This window comes from Eurytemora carolleeae, unplaced genomic scaffold, assembly GCF_000591075.1.
Source record: "Eurytemora carolleeae unplaced genomic scaffold, Eaff_2.0 scaffold2062, whole genome shotgun sequence".
In the NCBI taxonomy this organism is placed as follows: Eukaryota; Metazoa; Arthropoda; class Copepoda; order Calanoida; family Temoridae; genus Eurytemora; species Eurytemora carolleeae.
Genome location: NW_019397948.1, coordinates 17,243 through 28,392, shown reverse-complemented (window position 1 = coordinate 28,392; position 11,150 = coordinate 17,243). Strand labels below are relative to the sequence as shown.

The 11,150-nt window shown below is 30.6% G+C and overlaps 1 protein-coding gene across 2 annotated transcripts in view; it reads left to right on the top strand.

The window, feature by feature from the left end:
- Nucleotides 1-3,511: 3,511 nt before the first annotated feature.
- Nucleotides 3,512-11,150, top strand: part of LOC111716431 (FMRFamide receptor) — a 22,700-nt gene continuing 15,061 nt past the window's right edge. Inside the window, exon 1 of one of the 2 annotated variants that reach the window (XM_023491887.1) lies at nucleotides 3,512-3,627. In XM_023491887.1, coding sequence (XP_023347655.1) covers nucleotides 3,513-3,627 — 115 coding nt within the window. In that variant the 5' untranslated portion in view covers nucleotide 3,512. Of the gene's footprint in view, nucleotides 3,628-9,070; nucleotides 9,178-11,150 lie in introns of those variants that run through there. The other variant, XM_023491888.1, reaches the window with a different exon arrangement.

Genomic DNA, 11,150 nt, shown 5'->3' with positions numbered 1-11,150 from the left:
CGGCTTAACTCTTAAAACATTAAATACAATGTCAAATAGAACAAACCATATTTGAGCCGAGACTCAAATTCTTTAAATTTGGCCCCAGGTTAGATAAATTTGAGTTTGTTGCAAAGACTCAATTCCTTTTTTGCAAATATTGCTATGAACTCCCAGGGGAAATGTTTTTGGAAAAAACTAGAAATTGGGAAAAAGTACTAAAGAAAAATGTCACTGGAAACAAAGTCAGCTGGATTTCGATTCCCGAGACTTTTTCGGATGTCGATTTTATTTTCTATTTTGACTTCTTTAGGCTGCTTTCTTTTCAAAAACTTCTTTTTTCAGAGAACGTTGTTGGCATAAACGAGTTTATCTCACCAGGAAGGATTTCGTTGAAAAGACAGGTTTCAACTAAATTAAAGCACTCTTTACAACAAAACCGTTCATAATGTAAATTTTTTCTTCTTTTTTAATCTAAGTTTAAATTGAGTTTTCCTGGAGATACTGTTGTTGTCTAAATTAACTCTGAAAGCTGTAATTAATGTGATCTATTGATGCCAAATTGGAAAAGCTAATATTGAACAAAATACTTCTTCAGAGGTCGAATTAAAAGAAATTGAGACGCGGCTCAAATATGGTTGGTTCCACGTAAAATTGTTTTCAATGTTTTAATTGAAACCGGTTTTTGGTGGATTTGAGACGCGGCTCAAATTCATTAAATTCGGACACCGAGCATATAAATACGCAAATGTTTTATTTTCAAAACAAAATTATGATTTTTCTTTTTTTATCATATATTGTAATCCCTTCCTCCCCGATTTAAACTTCTGAACCTAATACACAATTTGCTTGTTTTTGGTTCAAGAAAAATCTCTGATTGACCAATCGTAATTTTAAGATTTAGTTATTTTAAACTTTAAACTTTGTAGTTCAAATCCCGTTTTTCGAGTATTTGAGGTTCGGGATTAATGTTCGGAGAGAGAGAGAGAGGAGAGGATGGGTTCGAGGATAGATATTCTCCCGTCTCAGTTTTCTCTCTCACTTCTCCGGAGTGAAAGTTAACCTTATCCTGGAGACTTTTCAAATCTGCAGACAATATAATAAAGGATAGTTTTTTAGTTCACAAGAATATTACAAATAAAAACAGCATCTTAAACCTTTAGGAAAATTCTTTTAGAGTTAATGTTTTTAAAAAAGGTTAAAATCTAAACCCTGATTTTTAACCGAGCGAAGCTAATTTTTAGCTAAATTTGGCAAATTTAAAGTTAATTATCGGTTTCAATATTTATAAACCTATAAAAAAAATTTATGACAAAATCATTGTTTGATAGATTTATGCTTAATCAAATTCCTTGTTATCTACTCACCTTTTTTATTATTCCAGTATTCATTACTCTCTTTTTTTGGTTCTCAATGCAGTCTTTATACCTTTTTGTTTCTGTTCTCAAGATCTTTTTTTCTTCGTCCATTCTTTTGTCCTTTCGTTCTGTCGTTAGTCCAGTTCTCAAGTCCTTTTTTCTTTTATTTGTTAAGTTTCTAGTCCCTACTCTCTCTTCTTAATCAATTTCTCCAGTCCTTTCTCTTTTTTTCTTATTTAATTTCTCCAGTTTCTCTTCTCATTCCATGTTTCTAAAGAACTTTTTTTTCTTAGTCCATTCGTGAGTTTTTTTATTTCTTCTCTGTGTCCAGTTCTTCAATCCATTCTTTCTCTTCATGATCTAGTTCTCCTGTCCTTTCTTTCTATTCTTGGTCTAGTTCTCCTGTCCTTTATTTCTATTCTTGGTCTAGTTCTCCTGTCCTTTCTTTCTATTCTTGGTCTAGTTCTCCTGTCCTTTCTTTCTATTCTTGGTCTAGTTCTCCTGTCTTTTCTTTCTATTCTTGGTCTATTTCTCCTGCCCTTTCTTTCTTTTCTTTTTCCTGTTCTTCACCCCATTCTTTCTCTTCTTGGTACAGTTCTTAAGTCCGTTCATCTCTTCATGTTTTAGTTCTCGTGTCATTTCTTTCTTTTCTTGGTCTAGTTTCTTGTCCTTTCTTTCTTTTTGGTTTAGTTCGTTTGTCTTTTCTTTCCAGTTTTACGGTCCGTTCGTACTCCTCTTGGTCCAATTCTGCAGTTCGGTTTTTCTCTTCATGGTCCAATTTTACAATCAGTTCTTTCACTTCTTGGTCCAGTTCCAGAGTACGCTCTTGCTTTGCCTGGTCTTGTTCTAAAGTCATTTCTTTCTATTATTGGTCCAGTTCTTAATCTTAATCCAATTTTACAGTCCTTTCTTTCTATCCTTGGTCCAGTTCTGCAGTCCGTTCTTTCTCTTCTTGGTCCATTTCTACAGTTCGGTCTTTCTCTTCTTGGTCCAGTTCTAGAAAACACTGTAAATGTTGGGAACAATCTATTTGACACTGACGAGTCTGCTTGGTTTGGTTTGGCATGTTCTGATATGAATATTAAGTGCGAATTTCAAATAAAAATTCAGCTTTCTCGGCCTATTAGCCAAATTACCACTTTGCGCAAGGTTCACGAGCTCGAGGCAAATATATTTGGGTATTTTAAAGTTATGAGCAATTAAGCGTCAAAACACTTTAAAAATCATAAGGTATGAATTAAATTTAGGATATTAATTAAATTAGCAAAATTTATCCCATGGCTACGCTTTAATTACTTCCAGGTATTCAGACATTTAAATAAAATTTATTTTGAAGTGGAACGGGAAATGACAACATTCCACTAATTCTTTAACTTTAAAGGTTATGTAAACACAATTTAGTATTTCAAGCGTAGCGTCTAGTTTTTTCTCCGCGCTTTGCCCTTTTCTTTGAAATATTTTTATTCACATTTCTCGTTTTTATTTCATTCATTTAAATTTTTATAAAAAATACGTATTGAAATATTTAGATGTGTCTGCATTTAAAGAATTTAAATTTTGGGAATATGTGTAATATTTAAGTATGTTTAATTTTTAATAAGCATTTATCCTTTTAAAGAATGAAAAAATGAAAGAAATACAATAAAATCCTTGAATATTTAAAGAATAGAAAAATTAAAGAAAAACTGAGTAAAATACATTTATTTGTAAATTTTATAATCCGGTCTTTTAGTGAGAAAAATTAAAAATTAAATAAATGGAAAATCTGTCAAAAAATATTCTTTGAAGAGACAAATTCAATCTAGTGGAAAATAAAATCTTGTAGAATTTAAAAAAAAATTTAAACCGTATATATGCAGTACGCACTAAGGTCATTTTGGACAATGTGTAAAATTTGTAATTAGGTAAAAAGGAAAACGTTCTGTACTGCACCAAATCTAAATGAATTTCAACTTTTTTCCATGATCTGTAGTTTCAGGGTTTGCAGAGTTCACAAGATCATAAAAAAGTCAATCCTCGAATTTTGAAACGGATTTGGGATGATTTGATAAAATTGATGATGTTTATTATTTTTATAGATACATACTTTATCATTATATAGCTAAATATAAAGGACGATTGTAAAGTCGTCGCTCAACTGTCATGTTTAACGGGACACCCTGTATTTTAGAAAAAATGAACGGAACGAATGGAACAGATAGTGAAGATGACTTGAAAGATTGGTATGCTATGTTCAGTTTCTGGTTGGAAGGATTCATGGTCCCCATCATCTCTATTCCAGGCATTATAGGTGAGCACAGATTATGCCAAAGAAGAGATGAATTTAGCGATTGATTGATCTATTTATTACTTGATGGATTGATTGATTGACTGATTCATTCATTGATTGATTAATACATTGATTTATCACAACTAGAATAACTCTTATCTCTACTATTATAACTATCTCTATAACTAGAATAACTTTTACCACAACTAGAATAACTGTTACCACAACTAGAATTACTTTTTCAATAATATTTTTTACCGCACCTATAATAATTCTGACCACAACTAAAATGACTGTCACCACAACTAGAATAACTATTACCACAATCAGAATAATTTTTTCCACAACTCGAATAATTGTTACCACAGCTAGTATGACTTTTTTGACAACTAGAATAACTCTTACCACAACTAGAATACCTATTATCACAACTAGAATAACTGTTACCACAACTAGAATAACTTTTCCCACAACTACGTAGAATAACTGTTACCACAACTAGAATACATGTAATCACAACTAGAATAACTCTTACCACAACTAGAATAACTGTCACCGCAACTACAATAACTTTCAACACAACTAGAATAACTGTTACCACAATTATAATAACTTTTTCCACAACTTGAATAATTGTTACCACAGCTAGAATAACTTTTTCGACAGCTAGAATGATTCTTACCACAACTATAATAACTGTTACCGCAACTAAAACAACTTTCACCACAGCTCTTTGCACTACTAGAACACCTGTTTTCACAACTAGAAAAACTGTTACCACAACTAGAATAACTCTTATCACAACTGGAATAACAGTTTCCACAACTAGGATAACTGTTACCACAACTAGAATAACTCTCACTACAACTAGAATAAAAGTTTCCACAACTAGAATAACTGTCACTGCAACTACAATAACTGTTACCACAACTAGAAAAACTTTAACCGCAACTACAATAACTGTTACCACAACTAGAATAACTTTTTCCACAACTAGAATAACTTTTTCCATAACCAGAATAATTCTTACCACACTTGTAATAACTGTTACCAAAACTAAAATAACTGTCACCACAACTAGAATATCTGTTACCACACTTAGAATGCCTGTTATCACAACTAAAATAACTGTTACCACAGCTTAAATAACAATTTCTACAACTTGAATAATTGTCCTAACAACTAGAATAACAACTTAAATAACCATTACCACAACTAAAATAAGAGTTACTAGAATTTAAATTACTATTACCATAACTAGATAACAGTTACCACACCTTGAATAACAATTACCACAGCCAGTGTTGTGTGTCTGTCTAGTAAAAGTGACCATTAAAAGTAGGCAGACACATCCATCATATAGACTTTTTTTTTATTCGTTGAATATTTTTATATAAAAGTTTATTTCCATAATTTATGATTCCCTGTCCTACGAATGCAATGCAAGTTTATTTTTATTACATAGAGATATATTATTCACATTGCCTTCATCGTCTTATACTTTAATTGCACGTAAACACCATTTATTTTTTATATAATTTACGCAAAATTAACTAAAACAGTGAGTGTGGTATTACCACCCAAAACGTAATTTTTCGTTTTTTTCGCAATATTATATGTATTTTAATAATAGTATTATTACTTGTTATTAATATAAATGTTTGTTTTTTTCTTCCCCTTCCTATTTCCTTCTTTCGGGGGTTTCAAGTCATTATTACATTGCACGTAATTACACGTAATTAGGCGTAACACTTTCTTTCACTTACTGAGGAGCATTATTCAAAACTAGAAATTCAAGGCGCTTCGCGCCCTTCTTTCTAGCCTTATTTTAGTATTGCCACCCAAAACGTAATTTCTCGTGTTTTCGGCAATATTATATGTATATATATGGGGTGAGTTCGGTATTGCCACCCAAAACGTAATTTCGCGTGTTATTGCAATATTATATGTATATGTATATATGTATCGCAATATTATGTATATGTATATATGTATCGCAATATTATATGTATATGTATATATGTCATACTTTGATCTCATATTTAAACTCCGTCTAACATAGCGTAAAAGATGTTCTGCACTTAAATATTAAAAACCTGTAGTCCGACAAGAAGGTATAAGATAGCAAATATGAAATTTTTTCATTTCACTCCTGTATGCCGCGTCTATTAGCGCCTGATCCCATCAGGGTTCAGTCATGCGTTTGTTGTCTATTCTGAACAAATAGAAATAATTTGGCGGTAATATCTATCTTTCTATCTATCTAATTATCCTATCAGAGTTATGAATCCTTCAATCGGTGCTATCAGTAAATGGAAATATTTACTTCTACTGAAACTATAGCGATTTATACGGGTGTAAACTGACTTTTAGCCAGAACCTCGAATTTATAAGTTTTCTTTAGCGCACTAGAAATATTTTCTGATTCTTAAATTTTATCAACTCATAATTTATTTATGGACTTTTTTAAAACATCTTTTACTCAAATACTTTCTATTGAATTTATCCGTAGATGCTTTCTATCTTTTTATATTTTGAAATGTCAAGTTGGTGTATTTAAATACAAATACGCCATTTTCCCTCTTGTTTAGGAAAATGAAAAAGAAAGGTTGATGTCCTGATATATAGTTAATAAAGTTAATATAGTTTATCATATATAATTCATTCATGCTTCTCTACTAATTGTATTAATATTTTATTTTACTTTTTATTTTTACTTTTTCTCATAACGGAAATTTTCATGAATTTTTGGCCGATAATTCTCACTTTTGGCCATTTTTTAATCCGATGAAAAGTTATATATCGTCGTTTTTTTCTTACTTTTTCCCATACTTTTATAGATTTTTTGTTCTTAATTGCAGTTTTTGTCAATGTTTTCAAAATTATCCAAAAAGCAGCTTATAACTAGGATAGATACGAAGTCTAGAAATATTAGAAAATTGTCGCAAATCATAAACAATATTGTTGACTTATAATACTGAATACAGTTGTTAAAAAGAAAAAGAATATATTATTATTTTCAGCAAACACTCCCCCCCCCCCCCTCAACAGATTCTTTTTTTTTGGGGGGGGGGGGTGAACAGAATTAGTAATTTTAAGATTAAGTTTACAAGTTTCTGTGTAGTTAAAAAAATGTATAAGTTCATTTTGAAGTCCTATTTTTTTTATGAACGTCCTTAGCTGGAGCTAAAAAGAAATTATACTTTTTTACCTCTTTCTTTCTTAATTGAAAGTATTGATTACTTCTGTTTATTCTGAATATTTTTCTTGAACCTTCGAGTTAGCATTCATTGATTTTGGTACTTTTTACTCATCGTTGATTTTGTGTTATGACATTTCATGGCAAACACTAGATTAGGTAGGTAAATTGAGAAAGGCAGGGGCAGAATTGAATTAAATTGAGAGAGGTCGCTGAATTCAAATCCTAAATCACCGATTCTAAAGTTAAAGATTCAGGATTTGAACCGTCGGTTCGTAGTTCAGCAATCTCTTCTATAACTTAGCAACCTGATTGTGTAAACCTGTGATATTTAAAATATAGATTTTTTGAACAAAATTTATAGTCTAAAATACCTACGGTTATGTCATTGAATAGAATAAAAAAAGAGATTAGAAAATCAGAGTTTGTGGAATAGACGAAATTCTCTTGTGCTCATAAAGGTTATAGAATAGCTTACTCAAAGCATCTGGAATTATGTTACTTTTAAACCCTATAGGATATATGGCTTACCCAAATCCTTGCTTGATTTCATGAGCTACGTCTTGAAATTTACAAAAAGTTTAGTTTACAGGCAAAGCTGGGTTCCCAAGCTAGTATGAAATAAATTAAAACATAGGTTTTATTAGAACAGAACAATTTTCTAATATTTGAAACACATATGTTACCAAGGCGAAATATGGAGATACAGGTTTAATTTCACTTTTATTTCAAATAAACTCTGGATTAGTTTTATTATGAAAAGAAGATATATGTAGAGTTCAATACTTAACTCTCAACTCTGTACTGAGTAAGGATGGATCCTAATTGGCCTGTTTAACCCTGGAATATAAAATCTAAATAAATTGATCAAATAAAATTCTTTTCATCAAGCAACAGATGTTTTTATCCATATCACAAGGTGACATTGAGAAGTCTAACATGTTATTTAAAAACTCAGGGTTTGCAAAACTTTTTCCTCCGCCTGATTAAAATGAAAACCTCTCCTCTCTACTTTAATCTGTTCTAACAGCCAACATGAAGGTTAGGCTTCAACTTTCTTGCAATATCACTCATCACCTCTTATACGCGGTTATACGCAGTTAGAGCCACGCTAAACTAAGTTTATATATTCTATGACGTAGTAAGAGCCACGTAAAACTAAGTTTATATATTCTATGACGTAGTAAGAGTCACGCTAAACTAAGTTTATATATTCTATAACTTTGTTAGAGCTACGCCAAACTAAGTTTATATATTCTATAACGTAGTTAGAGCTACGCTAAACTAAGTTTATAAATTCTATAACGTAGTTAGAGCTATGCCAAACTAAGTTTATATATTCTATAACGTAGTTAGAGCTACGTTAAACTAAGTTTATATATTCTATGACGTAGTTAGAGCCACGCTAAACTAAGTTTATATATTCTATAACGTAGTTAGAGTCACGCTAAACTAAGTTCATATATAATATGAAATAGTTAGAGCCACGCTAAACTAAGTTTATATATTCTATAACGTAGTTAGAGCCACGCTAAACTAAGTTTATATATTCTATAACGTATAAACTGTCACGCTAAATCAAGTTTCTTTTTTTTCTACTAAGTTAGATTCACGGTAAACTAAGCAATTATTTTTTATATTCTTGTTATTTCTACACAGTTGGCTTAACGCTAAACTAAGCAATTATTATATATATTCTTGTTATTTCTGCACAGTTGGCTGTACGATAAAACTATGTTTACCTTAGTTAGGTTCACGTTAAACTAAATATAGCTTTAGTGCTTTATCTATAAAATGTACATTTGCAGGGCTACAAAAAAGTATTAGTAAGGCCAAGGGCAAGGCGTTGCGACACTTCAAAGAAGACCCAGTTCTGAAAATTATTGCTACTTACTGTCTGGATTTAAGTGGACCTGAGTTGTCTGATTCACCTGGCACAAACTGTCAATGCTGAAGTAATGCAGAACATTCTTAATATCTTTATTAAAACTGATTGAGATGCCACAAGCAAAATAAGCAACGTAGTAGAGTAGAGTTAATATAAATCAGCAAATATGTAATTAGATGCTACATCTTAAAATATAAGTTATAAAATCACATAAATCTGTATGTTGGTATCTAATTACGAATTTTGCTATTTATTTTACAAATATCAAACTGTTTTCTCATCAGTAATATTGTTGTTGTTAAACTTTAACTATTATAAGTATTAAAATGAAAGAATCTGAAGATTCTTTTTGTATTTCCACGTTTTTGTTAGGTTGGAGTAACATGTCTCTATTCTCTACCTGAGCTCTCCAGCTTCTATCGAACTATGATAGGACCCGTCCTTACTCCGGTTATTCTTCCGATCACACAGATGGCACTTACAGGTTTCTTTTATAGTTGGATATCCTGATCTGGGATCTTTGGAGTGGGATACTCATAATCCCGATGGTTTGATCTAGATATCCACCGCGGGCACTTTCAATTTGATGACGTGGAAAAAACTATTCCTTTCCATATCTTCATTTTAGAAATTACTTTCTTGATCAAAACACTTTCAACCACTGAATGGGTACGATTACAATGAGGGATGGGATGTAGAATAAAGATTAAATAAATCTGCAGATTAACAAAAGTTCCAGATGAAGCAAGAGAGGATTAATAAGAACAAAAAAAGGGTTCACAGTGGATACAGTAATCGGGATAAATGGTATCCAATTCAAGAGTTTTCAGCTCTGGATATTTTTATAGCTGAATATCCTGGTTAGAAAAAATAGTTGGATATCATTGTTATTTGTTTATCTGGATATCCTAGAAGTTTTATAATTGGATATCCTGGCTAGTTTTATAATTGGATATCCTAGGTAGATTTATAGTAGGGTATGATGGTTAGTTTTATATTGAGGATAAATTGGTTAGTTTTTATAGTTTTATATCCAAGATAGCTACATATTTATAGTTTTATATCCAAGATAGCTACATATTTATAGTTTTATATCCAAGATAGCTACATATTTAATTTTCATATTCTGGATAAATGTTTAGTTGGATATGAAGGTTAGTTCTTTGGTTTGATATCCATATTAGTTTCTCAGTTGGTTTATCCAGGATAGTTGTTTAGTTGGATATCCAAATTAGTTTTAGTATAGTTGGATACCGAAAAGTGTTTGGTGTTTAGTTTCGGATAGCCTAATGGCTTAATATCCCGAATCTCAAGTTATATATCCAGCTGAAAGACTTTATCTTGGTAGTAATTTAGTAGGAGTTGATTAAGAGAATTTAGATAAGGATGAAAAGTAGGGATTATACAGTTCAATGGAAGACTAAAACCTAATTTTTGCAGAAAAAAACGAAATATTTTTTCGTATTCTAAGCCTGCTGTTAATCATTAATTATTCTTTTTTTAAATTTTTTTTCTATGAATAACTTTTCAATTAATTATTTGAATTTTTCAACTTTTTTAAAATTAATAATTGATAATTCTAAGCAAAAGATCTATCTAAAAAAGAATATAAAGAAAATCCGTTTTTTAACAAAGAAAAAATCAGTGAAAGAAACTACAAAATTATAAGAATCGTTCCGAAATTTAAAATGAAAAGAAAATTTTAACTAAACCATGTAGACAGAGTAATTGATTCCTTTACTCAGACTAATTCAAACTGTTCAACCTTTAGCCAAGAAATATAAAATGATCTGAAAAAGAATTTGTGCCAGCAGTCACGTTTAGATTTACCATACTTATTACGCTGTCACTTTCAGGCAATCTCCTCACTAAAGGATAAAACAGTTTTCTATGACCAGTAATATATATTCAGTGCAAAAAGTATCACTTCAAAAAAGTTTCAAAATTATTTTTTTCTGTTGTATAGTACAGCATCTTTTTACGCTATACATCCTTGATTTCTAGGTTTTTTTATTCCTTCTTCTAATTTCCTTGATTTCTAGGTTTTTGTTTTTCTTCTTCTAATATCATTGATTTCTGGGTATTTGTATTCACTCTTCTAATATCCTTTTTCTAGGTTTTGTATTCTTTCTTCTAATATCCTTGATTTTTAGTTATTTGTATTCCTTCTTCTAATATCCTTAATTTCTAGGTTTTGTATTCCTTCTTCTAATATCCTTGATTTTTAGGTATTTGTATTCCTTCTTCTAATATCCTTGATTTCTAGGTTTTGTATTCCTTCTTCTAATATCCTTGATTTTTAGTTATTTGTATTCCTTTTCTAATATTCTTGGTTTCTAGGAATTTATAATCTTCTTCTAATATCCTTGATTTTTAGGTATTTTTATTCCTTCTTCTAATATCCTTGATTTCTAGGTTTTGTATTCCTTCTTCTAATATCCTTGATTTTTAGGTATT